Here is a 14546-nt window from a genome sequence, read left to right as displayed (position 1 = left end):
CTGCAAAAAGGGAGTGGTTCTTTCTGCCTTGTCTATGTTGATACAAAGGAGGATGAAAGTAATTGGGAATGATTTTTCCTTATCTATATCTGTATTCTCATCTTGGCATTATTCACCATCAATTCTTTCTCTGCCTACAAAAACTGAAAAAATCCAGGGAGGAGGTGAGCAGCAAAAGACATTACATTGATTTTCTTGACATTTTAACTATCGGCAGCAGTAGCAACAAAAATGACCTTCACCATTGAAGTAGCAAGGTCATGACAGAACCTTCAGTTCCAGCATCCAATCCATCAATAACACAGGGAGACTGTAATGTCCACTATGAGTAACAAATATTGATTAAATAATATAAAACAAAAAAGTTTGAGTTTAATATACTAAAAGAGTTTAACATTGTCCTAAAAATGCAATGCACAAATATAGCCTTAGTCTTCACATACTTCATGATCAGGCACAAAACCTAACTTTTTGTGGGGCAAGGAAATGGTATCTATCATGCATTGAAACACCTAAGGCACCATGATGTGAGGGACTGCCAGTGATTCTTTATCTTTATCTGTAATTCCTGCATTGCAGAGAGTTGGACTAGATGGCCTTTTGGGTCTCTTCCAACTCTACAGTTCTATGATTCCATGGTACTGGTGGTCAGGGAAAGCCTGGGTAAACAAACATGTATTTAAGCCTGGGTAAACAAACATGTATTTAACTGATGGCAGAAAAAGCCCCATAATTGGTGCCTGCCTGATCTCAATGGGGAAAGCATTCCATAAGTGGTTGGCTTCATATGCCTTCAGACCATGCTTTCAATATAGTGAGGCATCTTCTCCAGCTTGTAAAAATCTATATTGTGTCCTCCCTCCTTCTGCTCAGGTAACCTGCTCTTCCATTTTTCTTCACTGCAGATTGAATCTGGAGATGTTGGAGATGTGTATAAGATTCGGGTCAGCTGTGATGATTTGCCAGACTTTGAGGGTTGGCATTTGAAGTCTTTTCAGATGGAAGAGCTGCACACTAATCAAGAAGTGAACTTTGACTGTAACTGCTGGTTTTCTGTTAGCCGAGAAGACCAAGAGCTGGTGAAAGAATTCCCTGCAGTGACTGAGAACCAGAAGCCTTTACCAGGTAAAAATAGCAGAGAAGACAGGAACAAGGTGAACTAACATTTGAAAGAAATCAGTGCAGCAAAACTAAGTATTTTGTTAAATTTCTCAGTGCTTGAAAATTACTGTGGATCTGAAGCAATGCTTCACAAGTACTCAAATCAAATCCCTCTTAATTAAATGAGAAACTGCTTGGCCATTGTTATACTCTATGCACAACTTTGTGTGCAAACCAAAGAGTTAGAATTATACTGGCAAAAGATAAAGCACATAATTGGGAGTAATGGAAAGTCATTTTTGTAACATGGAGCACTGGATTCTTTCACTTACATGAACTTGAATGGCTGAAGTGATTATTAGGAATGATTTCCTTGTGTAATAATAATTTTAAAAAAGGATTGTTTTATTTCTCACAATGCTACCTACATTTCCAAGTACAAACACAAGTAAAATGTATGGGCTGTAATTAATTAAGTTACCGGGTGCAATTATAAATAGAAATGTGGTGAAGACTTATATTTCCTGGTTTGGGAACAAGCTGCAGAATTTGACTCTTGATTATGTTTAAAATATGAAGACAGCTTTAACTTATTCTCCTTCTAAGACCCTCAAACCTCTTACCCACTTATTCAACCTATCCAAAAACTATTTTCCTTTTTCCTATCAGTCTGATATATTGGGCTGTGGGACATAGTTGTGGCCTGAGAGGGTAGGACAGTGGATCTTATTTAAGCTCTGGCTATGCCTCTTTTCTCCTATGTTGGTGGCACCTGCCCACATCCCTAGTTCATAGTCTGACTTGTTGGTCACTTTTTAGGGCTGAGTTGGAATTTTGGCATTGGTGGGTCAGTTTTCTCACCTACTCCACATTGTGTCACTGGCATGGGGGCATTTAGTTCAGGTTCACTTGTTAAATAGGCTGGTTTTGTCACTTTGGCTTTTCGTTCCTGGAACAGTTAAGTTCAGCTAGCTGTCCCCTTAAGAACCTTAAGCCTTCATGCATCTATTCCTCAAACTACTTTTGTGCCTGATCCAATCCATGCCATGCCTTATTGGCTATATATAATCATGATTGCTATAGATCTCTGAATACCAGTAGATATCAATTATATCTACTTTATTTGGATATTTTACTTTGTTGTGGCAGCACTGAAATACAAGGTCTCTCTGTGTGTAATTTTGTAGTTTTGAAGCAATAGTGTATTATTGAATGCTGTTCTCCTATTTTTCCTTTTTCTCAGTGCATAAATATGTTGTTTCTGTACACACTGGAGATTTATGGGGAGCAGAAACCTTTGCAAACCTTTACGTAATACTTTATGGCGATAGAGGTGACACAGGTATCAGGAAACTGCAACGTTCTTTCACTGCAGGAGAACAGTTTACAAGGAATAAGGTAACATAGCAAGAAACAATAACACCCAAACCCTCATTTAATGCAATGAAATGGAGAAGGTACAAAAAACCTGATTACAAAGTGGTTTGTAAATATTATGGACCTCGTTGTTTACTTACATGTAACTACCCAGTTTCCAGTTTCATTTTATTCTCCTATACATTTTCCAAATGCAACAGAATATTACAATTACATTGTACAGTTATCACTTTGCTACATAGTGGTAGCAAGTAGATTCGTCGCTTGAAGAAAGACTAGCTGCTGAGAGATGGGGAGAAATCTCAGTTCTTTCCCCCTCCTTTATTATAATTGGATTGGATGAGTATTGGATGAGTGGTATTGCATAGCAATGGTGTGTCCCAGCCAGCAAGGGACTCTTCTTTTTAAAAAAATAGTCAGCTGAAGTATCCTAAAATAGGGCTGCAGGAGAAGAAAGACAGGAACCTTACTCTCTCTGGAACTTTTATTTTTAACTGTCCTGAATTGAAACACAGAGGAGCCAAGAAGATATATAGAGATGATAGATATATAGATAGATAGATATAGATATAGATATAGATATAGATATAGATATAGATATAGATATGAAAAGGTTAGCAAAATGGCGAGGATACTAAGAACGCAGCTAACTACAACACTCATCAGTTCTAGTCAGCAAGACCAGTGGTCAGAAATGTGGAAGCTGCAGCCCAACAAGATCTGGAAGGGACCACGTGGGGGATGGATAATTTCCTGAGTATGAGAAACATGATGGAGTTTAATGTAATTGTTAAATGGTATTCACTAAGTAGTCAATGTGCCTCAATCTGGAAAATAACTTGAAGTGCTTAAAGATTCAGTACTTACTTACTTATTCAAACCTTTATTAGGCATTATACAAATAAAACGATAAAAGAGAAAGAAACATATAAAAGCCTTGAGATATAAACAGAAAGGCAGCAGTTGGCTACATACATATATATATATATACATATAAAATCAGTGGTTTTCCTTGTTAACCTGCTCCTTGGAGGACTGCTACCAAAAACTCGGCTACCCCCGCCGTTACCCTTTGGTCAACGTCGGATAGGCAGAATCCCACACATTCACCTTGTTGGGGCTCCAGACCACCCAGAAGAGGGGACAGCACGCGTTGACGGAGCGTACTGTACAATGGGCACTGAAAGAGAATGTGCTCTACCGTGTCCGGGACATTCATAGAACATCTGCAGAATCTCTTATTTCTAGGGATGTTTTGATATCTTCCCCTGACAAATGCTGAGGGAAAAACATTCAAACGGGCCAGCATAAAAGCCCTACGTTGGGCTGGAATTATTAATTTGGTGATGTAATTGGCTCTGCTATCTAAGATATTTAAATCATAGAATATGGGCGAACAAATTTTGTTTACAGCTGCCATAATATTTTGCCTCTCGACATCCTTTAGCCTAGTTAGGATATTATGGAAAATGTATTGCTCATTAGAATTGTACAGGGGCTCCAGCTCGATGCCTAAAGATTCAATCTTTTTTTCGAGGTACTGATACCATCTTGATTTGTAGGAGTCTTTGAGCAAATCAGCGAGCAGACTTGATGGAGGGCAGCGAAAATGGCAGCGTAACCAGTACTTTATTGAGGTGGACCAGGCCCAATATTCCATTGTGTGTATGCCTATTTCTGCACACATTGTTTCATATTTGATCACAGCTGGGAGTCCAAGAATACGTCTCAGAAAGCTGGAGTGAATCTTTTTTAGATCACTATTATATGCTTGGACCCATAGCGGGATTCCATAGAGTATCTGGGATTGCACTTTTGTTTGGAATATCTGATTGGCCGCAGGAATAAATTGATTGCCTTTCTGATAATAAAAACGGGCAACAGCTGATGAGGTGCACTTTGCCTGTTTTATGGCATTTGTGCAATGATTTGCCCACCCTAAATTGCTCTGGAATAAGATTCCCAGATACCTATAGATTTTCACTTGTTGAATTTCCTGCCCTCTTATTTTCCATTTCTCTAATTTCCAACCATTCGAGAAGACCAAAATTTTTGTCTTCTCGTAATTTATAGAGAGCTTGTTACATTCGCAGTAAAGGATCAGAGAAGATATAAGGCGTTTCAGACCCAAGCTCGTTAATGATAGTAGAACAGCATCGTCTGCGTATAATAATAGAGAAACTGGTTTCTGATTAAGTTTAGGGGCATGTGATTCTATTTTTTGAAGGTGATCTGGCAAATCTGATAAAAATAAATTAAATAGGAAGGGGGCAAGAATACACCCTTGTTTTACCCCTTTCGAGTTTGGGATGTCTGATGAAAGGTGACCTTTGGTGTTAAGTTTGACTTGACAGATATTGGAAGAGTATAAATTTTTTATTAGGATCAATAAGCGCTGATCAATTTTTAATTCTGCGAGTTTCCTCCACAGCTTTGGGCGGTCAATTGAGTCAAATGCACCACGAAAATCTACAAAAGCAGCATATATCTTAGATTGCCTTTGAGATCTGTATTTTTCAACCAAATGCATAAGTATAAGGCAATGGTCTAATGTAGAGCAACCTTTGGAGAAACCTATTTGTTCTTTCCCTGGTAAATTTAGATTTTTCATCCAGGTAAGGAGTTTAGATAAAAGGTGCTTAGCGTAGATTTTCCCTATCACTGATAATAGGCTTATCGGTCTATAATTCCTTGGTTCTTTTGGGTCGCCATTTTTAAAGATTGGGATAATTATTGATCTTAACCATATCTCAGGTATGATCCCATATTTATCTATGAGAGTAAACAATTGAGCTAAGGGTTCTGCCCACCAATCTATATAGGTCTTAAATAATTCTATTGGTAGACCGTCTGGCCCAGGAGATTTCCCCGATTTGAAATTTTTAACTATCTCTCTAATTTCCTCTTCTTCTACCCTTGGCCACTCCTGGAGTTTATTGATTTTATTTTTAGTGGTTTCATTTCCTTTAAGTTCACTGTGTAGATTGTTAAATACCGATGTAAAATATTGGGACCATTTGGATTCTGCAATTGGTGGTAGAGTTAGTTGATTTTCGGGTTTCAATCCTCCGTACACTAGGTTCCAGAACGCTTTGTTATTTTTACTCTGAATTGAGTCGAGTAATTGTAGCCATTTTTGGGTTGCATATTTCTGTTTCTTTTCGGCCAGAATGTAATGATATTTTCTTTTTTCATCAAGATAAGAGGGCTCTAGTTTAGTGCGATTATTTTTAAATGTTTGGCGCAGTTTTCTTTTTAGCTGGAAACATTCATCGTCAAACCAAGGGCTAGCGCTATGTTTAAGTACCCAAACTTTAGGTGGAGTACTAAGTTCTACGAACATTTGGAAGATCTCATTATAAATTTTCGGAATATCGCTGTAGGAATTAGTGGTCTTTAAGTTGGATAATACTTGTTTTCTCAGGTTGGCTGTAAGTTTTTGCCCCACTACTGCACTCATTTCCTGGGACCATTTTAATTGGGTCATTTGTTTGTATTGAGAGGGTTCTATAATATTGTGCTTAGTTATCTTGGTTTCATCCTTTAAGTTAATAGACAACAATAATGGCTGATGGTCGCTTTCAGTACGCGTTCCAATTTTGAGGTCCATGATCGAATTTATAATATTATAAGGGACAAGAATATAGTCGATGACACTGCATCCTCGGGGGGAGAAGTATGTAAACTCCCCGCTTCTATCGCCTTTTGTTGAACCGTTCACAATCTGCAAATTAAAGTTGTTACATAATTCAAGTAGGCGTGAGCCTTCGTTGTTTACAACCCTATCTCTGGAGAATCGTCCTATTTTCAAGGCATGTGCGATATCATTATCAGTATTCCAATTTAGTTTGCTACATAGTTGTTCATTGTTGGTTCCCACTCTGGCATTAAAATCACCTGCTATTATCAATGAGGCATTTGGGTATTTATCGGTCAAATTTTCTATATAAAAGGTTAGTTGTGACCAATTTTCACTGTTGGTGTTGTTTTTGGATGGGGGGATATAGACATTTACAAGTAGCAAAGTATCGTCTTTTTGGGTTAAAAGTAGGGCTTGTGCAAGTGGCAAGCATTTTTCTAACTGCTTGATTTCAAACCCTAAGTTGTCTTTGATCATACAACAGAACCCTGCTTTCGGCCGGCCCTTCGTGTTTATTTTCAATGCGGGTTTCGTATAGGAGGAGAATCCATTGATTTTAATATCTCTAGTTGACCATGTTTCTTGTAGAAGTATTAATTCAAAATCTTTAAAGAAGTTCATTAGGTCTGGGTCTCCGTCTTTGTTTCCCCACCCTGCAATATTCCAGGACAGCAAGCGTAGGATCCGTTTTTGAGTTGGTGGCTGGTTGACAGCATTTAGTCATTCTAATTCTGTTATTGAGTCCAGCGAGGGATTTTGTCTTGTGCCGATACAGCCATTTGTCGCTACTTTCGGTGGGGAACATAATGGTGGATCTTTTAGATTCTTTTTTAAAGTGCGGGAAATTAGAATTTCCTCCCTTTCTTGATTTTCTTCCTTGGCTGTTCCTTGTTCCTGAGAGATTTCTGTGGTTGGTGGGCTATTATGGACAGTAGGATTGTTTTCGGTCTCTACTTCCATTTCTTTGGTTTCATTTGGTGTTGAGCTCAGTGTGTCAGGTCTGTTGGAGGTCATCTTTTGTTCGGCAATGTTAGAATCCTTTGTAGTACTTAAATAAGGGGTACCTATTTCGTTTGGAGCTAGTATTTGATATCTCAGCCAGGAATTTGTGGTCTCATTGCTGGAGTTTTTCCTTGTCATTTCATATTTTAAAGGAGGCTGGATTTGAAGCTCTGCATCTATACATTTGAAAGTTCCATTAGTAGCTCTCTTTTTGACTATGCATTTTGGGGAGAGGGCTGGTAGGTGTGAGGTTTGATTGTGTATTGTTTCTACTGCATTTTGTTGGCCTTGTTGGTGAATTTCGGTCAATCTGGCCTGTAGTTTCGTCAGTTTACTGAGTATGCTTGTTTGTTCTTTATCTGGTAAGTTGGTAAAGTTATTCAGCAGATCTTCTTCTTCTGGGACTGTCCAGTCTGTTGTGTCAAGGGCGAGGCTGTTAATTGATGCTACAATCGCATGATTTGGGAGCTTAGATTTTTCTTGCGTGATTTCTCGGGTAGCTGGCAGCGGTTTCTCCCATCTACTGGGTTCTTCCACGGGAGTAGGGCAGATATCGGCTTCTGTTGGGATGGCCTTGTTCAACTTGTTCTGTCTTTTAGATGCAATCAATGGTCTGAGCGATATATCTTCAAAGTGTCGACGTGGAATAATTCCTTTTTGGGCTAAATGAGCCTTTTCCCTTAAGATTTTGGTTGGGATTCTATGACTACCAAATCTTAGTAGTACTTTTTTGGAATATCCATCGTTAGTGAGCCTCTTGACTGCTTTTAAGTCAATCCTTCCCCCCTCAAGGCCTAGGAGCAGATTTAGATGATGTCTGGCCCAGGAGGATGACTCCCAGTAAGGTAGGGGCCCTCTGTATGGAAAAATGTGGAGAACAATCTCACATGGCCTCAGTATCAAGTTGACTGAGTGAGGGGGGCTTCCTCTGATTTTTGGTTGGTTTAGAGGTATAAATTTGTATTTGTTCTGTTTATCTCCAGTGCTCGCTTCGGCAGCACATATACTAAATTAAAGATTCAGTAGTCAGGCATGACATCCAGATCTTGTTCTCGATACAAATTCCACACACACCCAAAACTGTTATGTCTAGACTTGATTACTTAATATTTGTAAATTAAAAAGTAGCTCTTCTTCAGGTGGATTCCTTCTTCGTGGAGGCTGTTTCCTTGAGCCATTTGAAAAAGGTAGTTATAGGACATGATGGAGAAGGATATGGAGCTGGAATATACTTGAAGATGGTAACAGTTAAGAAGTCTGAGAACTCAGATAAAGAATGGGTCTTCCCATGTTGGAATTGGCTGGATACTCACCTGGGAATCTGTGACACTGTGTGTGAGATTGAAACAATAGGTATGTATGAGATTGAAACAATTCTAACTCTGTTCTATAAGTTTCTTCTGTCTTCACCATGTTTCCATTTGATAGCTGACAGTTGCTTTTTGCCAGTGATTTGTAGCTATTCTTATTATCATTTTAAAGAACCAAAACAGCAGTGTTTATTTCTTCAGTTGCACTTCCTATAACAATGAGTGTTGCAGAAAATTCAGGGATGCCCTAAAGCATATATTCATTTCACTTGGAATACTTTGGGGTCTGCCATTACACAGGGCAAAAAGACAGGATTGTCCAAACACACTGGATCTTCTGGTATGGCTGCACATTGAAGAGGAAGATCAACTGTGCTAGAAAAGCTTTTTTTTTTTTTTTTTTTTGAAGATACTTGCCCACCAGTCAGAACTGTGTTTGAAAACCACTGTATTTGATAGCTGGCACAGAAAAGCATTTTTTATATTGCACCATCTAATAGCTGTCATGTAATGGTATTTTGTTTTTCGTAGAAAGTATTTTAAATACACAATACAGTGAAATTTAATAGCTGACAGTATTGGTAGACAAAATGCATTAGTAACTAGTATCCCGCAGTTTGCAGCTTGTGAACTTTTGAATCTGGAACCATACATATTTATCTATATAGGATTTATTAATTGCCCAGTTATAATGATGATTTCTCAAAATGACCAAATAAAAAATAAGCATTTGGATTTTTAAGGGGAAAGGTTACACGCAAAATCTGATCTCTTCCATGGGCAAGGTAATGGCTTTTGTTAAGAGGCTGCTTGCCTTGCCTCTTAGAACAGAATGGCATCAAAGGGGAGACCAGTCTGACTCCATGCTTTGCCTTCCCTGCCCAAAAAAAATGCTTACATCCTACTACCAGTTGCCCTGGGACTACAGAGCCAAAGGGTGATGCTCTTGTCTCATTAACAAATTAAGTGGGTGACATTTCATCCCACAGCTACGTGCCTGAGCCAAGAAAAGTATCACCTGTTGTATTCCTGCCTCGTGCAACTGTTAAAGTCACAGGAACCCTCCTGCAGGGAACAACAAAAATACATTAATAGATATTATTACTGCAGGGTTAATGGTACAGATATAGCAGACAGAAACCAAATATTCAACCCTGCTGTGCTAGGATCATGAGCAGATTAGGCTTTATTATATGTTCACTTGTCACTATCACATAGCATGTTCCTATTTATGGCCTGATTGCAAGAGTATTTTGTTGAAGCCATTTGTTATCTACACCTGTCATTGTCTCTCACACTAAAGAGTATTTGTGGATGATATAGTGGAATTTGCAGAGCAGTGGTGTTTTCTATGAGAACAATTAATTAGGACTCTGAAGGATGCTGTCTGTTCCTTAATAATTAACTTCAGAATGGACAGTGAAACCCAAATGGTATTAGTTTAAAAGGACTCTATATCTGTGATTTAAAATTATGAGGGAAAACATTATAGTATTGAATTATTAAAGACAACTCTATAGGTGCAATACTACTGTTGTCATGGCTGTAGCAAAGCAACATAGCACTGGGGTAAAATTTAGCCAATCTTAAGTATGGTACATTTAAGTAGGGTTGTTGAGCTTTTTGGAGGGGGCAGAGTTGCTGAAGTTTTAAAAGTTAAATACATATATAAATTCTCCAATTGAAATAAGTAGAACTTAAAGTGAGTTATCACACCTTTTGTTTACCACCCAAACTGGATCCAATTATATCCGATTACTGATTTTGTCATTACTCCCTTTTAAGGTAAAAAACTGATCTCTTGCACAAAAGATCCTCAAATCAACAAAAAGTCCTCTGGTTTATGGATAATGGATATCATTGGGTCTGATATGAACACTGAAACTGAACCTGTAAACTTGACTTTCATTTTCTATGGAGACCAAGACCGCAAAAAGCTGTCACATCAGTTTTCAGGAACGGCAACAGAAATCAAAGTAATCAAGTATTCCTTTTTTCTTTTTCTTTTTTACAAGAAACAAAAATAAAAAGGCTAAAGACATTGCTTAGAGTTGATGATTTGGGGGCTATACCATGTGTACATGTGTGTGCCATTTTAAAGCTGTAAGATGTCCCAAAGATCAGTGAACTCATTCTATGTATTACTACTACTACTACTACTACTACTACTACTACTACTACTTATTACCCACTGTTTACCATTATGTCCCAGAGTGGGCTGCAGTAATTGAAACACAACATTTATATTAAAATACAATATTACACAGTATCAAAAGCATTTTAAAACAACCTAAAATTAAAAACAATATGGTGGGTCCTAAAAAATATACATCTCAAGTATCCAAAGCATTTGTCAAAAGCTGTATAGTGATGGTGCCAGTTTCCCAACTTAGGGACTGCTACTGAGAATGCCACCTCTTGGGCCATCACTCCCAACCTTCTGCAGGCAGTAGAACAACCAAGAGGGCACCCTTCTCAGATCTTAGCACCTGAGGTAGCCTCTAGGGAAGGAGACGGTCTTTCAGGTACTTGGGACCTGACTTGTTCAGGGCTTTAAACGCTAACATGAGCGCCTTGAGTTGGGTCGGGAAACAAACTGGCAACTGTCGAATCATGAAACAATTCCTTTTGGGGGCTCTTCCCATTCCACTGCCACTATGATCTCAGCAATTTTGCAGGGGCAGTAATGCACCACTGGAAGAAACAATGACACCTTTTAAGTGAAACTATACTTGCTTTTCACAACCTGGGACACATTTGCACACATGCCAAGCACTGGTGAATTGCCAATATGTGTCCTCAGCTTTTTCTTTAGTGAACTTCCCTCCAGGTTTGAAAGGGCCTTGGAAAGCCTTAGCTGGCAGCAAGTGGTAGCAGCAGCACTTCAAGCAGCTGGATCTAGTCACCCTACTAATTTCTCACAGCACCCCAGAATGATGCCCTGTTGGGAGCATTGTGGGGAATTTAAATGGGGGTTAGACCTAGCTGTCTGGTGCTGTCTGGCTAGGACAGTGATGGGCCCATTGAGATAGCAGTTGCTCAGGTATGTTGGGGGCTGACATTGACCCTGCTGATCTCAGCTACTTTACTTACTGTTCACCCTGGAAAGATGTTTCTTCCATAAAAGACTGATAGGAATGAAAATAGCACTTGAATCCTTGCTAACATCACTGCAGCTAGATTGCTTCTCATAAAAACAGGACATCAAAGTGCCTTGTTTACAGGGGTCTAAATGGTAGATTATAAATCAAAGGATCAATAGCTTTTAATTTTCCTGGTGTTAAGATAAAATGAAAACATTGTTTAGAATCCCACAAAAGAACATAAAGGCAAAGATAAAGCTTTTTCTCCCACACGTTATATGTCTATACAGCAGGGTATTGCAGAAGCCAATTCTTGAGTTCCTTATTCTTGTGCATGTGTGATACCAGTATTTATTTGCAAATATGGGCTTGTTGAAATTATGCTGTATATTTTTCAGCAGAATGCGAAAACATCTTAGGAGGTGTAAAAAATGTGATGCACGAAGGGACTCTCAGTTTTCTATTGTTTATCTAATTCAGATGAAAACCTCATCCTCTGTTCACAACAGTCCATGTGAATAATATTGTTATAGATTTGGGGGGACCCACCTAAACCATAGAAATTAAAAAATGGTAGGATTTTTATTATTTTGGAGTATTGTAGGGAAGATTGCAGGCCATTGGAAAAATACAGACTAAGCTTCCTTTCAAAGCCAGGGCCTCCCTCGCCTGGGATAGATGCATTAACACGACAAAATGTGTTGATGGCCTGACTGAAAAGGAATTATTGGGCCTAGACACACAGCGGTTGCCAAGGTGATGGGGGGGTGTTTGAGGTGACAGGAAAAGAGTGTTTTTAGCAAGTTTTTCTGGGAAGAAGGGAGAGAACGAAGCCAGAGATCCATCTTGGATAGGTTGGCTGAAGGCTGGCTGAAGAAATCCATTTGACTCCAGGGCTGCACTGCTGTGGGGGACAACCCCATCTTGAAATGACCATGCTGTAAGATCTGCACTCCCTCTGTGCAGCCTGAAGGTGTAAATAGGTGAATAAACCATATTTCATAAGGCTACGACAGTCTCTGCCATGCCTCAATTCTCCAAAGAAACTGACACCCTATGAGTGCCTGGAACCCCCTGGAATCTTGCTACCACTCAGCAGAGAGTGAGGGTGGCACCCAACCTTTGTAACAATATTGTGCATAGAAAGATTAACCAGGACTTTTATAATTATTTTAAAGGCTGATAATTATTTTTAAATCCTATTTGTACTATGATTTGCTCTTATAGATCAAAGCAATCCATGAACAGTGTTAGGCTGGGCTGGGAGGTGGAAGGTTGAACTAAGTGGAAATGTCTCTCCACTTAGCTCTGTTGGCTTTGCTAGCTAGCTTCAACCAATGGACTGACCTAAGTGTCACAGCACTCCCCCTTCCATCTATGAAACACATGGGACTGCTGGCTTCAGAGTACCCAACCAACAGCTACCTGGAGAAAGCCCTGAAACTGGACAAAGGGAAGGGCTGAGCTGGGGTCCATTGGATCTTGTGTTGGCCTCATGGCATTGTCCAATCTGGGCCTGATTGTCCTGCCCCCACTTTCCACACAGCCACCATGAGGAGCAGGACTGTGGGTGGATGTGGTGGTGGCCCCACTGCACCTCAAACCTCTGCCAGTAGGGGGAGGTTTTGCTGTGCCCTTAGTGGTTGAAACCATTAAGACATCAAACACAGCTGACAGGCAAATAATTATTTTATGCTGATCCAAAAGGCAAGTTTTGGTAATTGTTTGTTTTTCCTTTCACATAGGCTGAACTGGCAAACATTGGCTCCCTTTACAAAATTCAAGTATCTGGTCCACATGCTCTGCTAAAGGAGTCTTGGCATTTAGCCATGCTGCATATGAAACATACAGGCACCAACCAAGAGATGTGGCTAAATTTTGACTGTTGGTTCAAACCGAATGAAGAGACCTGTGTTGAACTGCCAGCATTGTGTTCCGAACAGGATCCCTTTCCTGGTAAGAGAAATCTGCTCTCTCTTTTTATTACAAAGGCTGAAGACCTTGGATGCCCCTGTGCAGCTGTTGGTGCAACCTTCCAAGAGAATGATTTTGACCTTATTGTAAAGTGACGGTTGGAAGTGCTTTTTTCAGAGCATCTATTCTTTCATCTCCAAAAATAGTCTGCTATATGGAACTAGGAGAACAATCCTATGCCTGTTCACAAGGAAATAAATACCACTGTGTGTATGCATGGGGTTACAGCCAAAGCAAATGCTGCAATCCTTTGCACATGTTCTAGGACAGGACGGTCCAACCTCTCAGATGAAGTGGACTGCTGTAGTTCTTTGACAAAGAACCTGGGGCCACCGACTGAATTAAATTTCCATACTATAAATTAAAATGTTTGCAATGTAGTTGATATTATTTAATACAGTGGTACCTCAGGTTACAAATGCTTCAGGTTACAAATGCTTCAGGTTACATACACTTCAGGTTACAGACTCCGCTAACCCAGAAATAGTGCTTCAGGTTAAGAACTTTGCTTCAAGATGAGAACAGAAATCATGCTCCGGCGGCGCGGCAGCAGCAGGAGGCTCCATTAGCTAAAGCGGTGCTTCAGGTTAAGAACAGTTTCAGGTTCACAACGGACCTCTGGAACGAATTAAGTACTCAACCTGAGGTATCACTGTATACACATTTGATATATTTAATTAAATATATATATTTAAACACACAACTAATAGATTTAACATATGCAGCACATATACACACACACAACTATGCTTCTTCCCCTTTCCCCCCTTCTCTCCTCTTTTGCTCTGGGACAGGTGACCTGCGGTGGTCGCAAACGAGGGCAAGACTTTCATGTTGTCACTTCCTGTTCGTTGCAGCTTTGGTACTTAGCAAGGGCCTCCAAAAAATGCCTCGTGGGCCATATGTGGGCTGCATGTTGGTCCACCCTGTTCTAAGATGTGATCTAGGATGTCTGATGCCATCTCTCTTGAATATTGGGACTTGTGAGCAAATGTGTTTAGAATGTGGTGGCAGTCCTTTTCCACAGAATTTTAGCATGATTTGATAATGCCACTTACA

At 39.6% G+C, this 14546-nt stretch overlaps 1 protein-coding gene across 1 annotated transcript in view; it reads left to right on the top strand.

Annotated features, from left to right (window-relative positions):
• RP1 (RP1 axonemal microtubule associated) overlaps positions 1 to 14546 on the top strand; it is a 179895-nt gene that overhangs the window by 109695 nt on the left and 55654 nt on the right. The window contains exons 33-37 of the mRNA XM_053396145.1: positions 906 to 1125; positions 2345 to 2499; positions 8260 to 8473; positions 10216 to 10406; positions 13259 to 13469. Of these exons, the coding sequence (XP_053252120.1) occupies positions 906 to 1125; positions 2345 to 2499; positions 8260 to 8473; positions 10216 to 10406; positions 13259 to 13469 (991 nt within the window). The remainder of the gene's footprint in view (positions 1 to 905; positions 1126 to 2344; positions 2500 to 8259; positions 8474 to 10215; positions 10407 to 13258; positions 13470 to 14546) is intronic.

Source organism: Podarcis raffonei, chromosome 7, assembly GCF_027172205.1.
Source record: "Podarcis raffonei isolate rPodRaf1 chromosome 7, rPodRaf1.pri, whole genome shotgun sequence".
NCBI classification, from domain to species: Eukaryota; Metazoa; Chordata; class Lepidosauria; order Squamata; family Lacertidae; genus Podarcis; species Podarcis raffonei.
The sequence above is the reverse complement of the archived record's forward strand: the minus strand, read 5'-3'. Positions and strand labels throughout refer to the sequence as shown.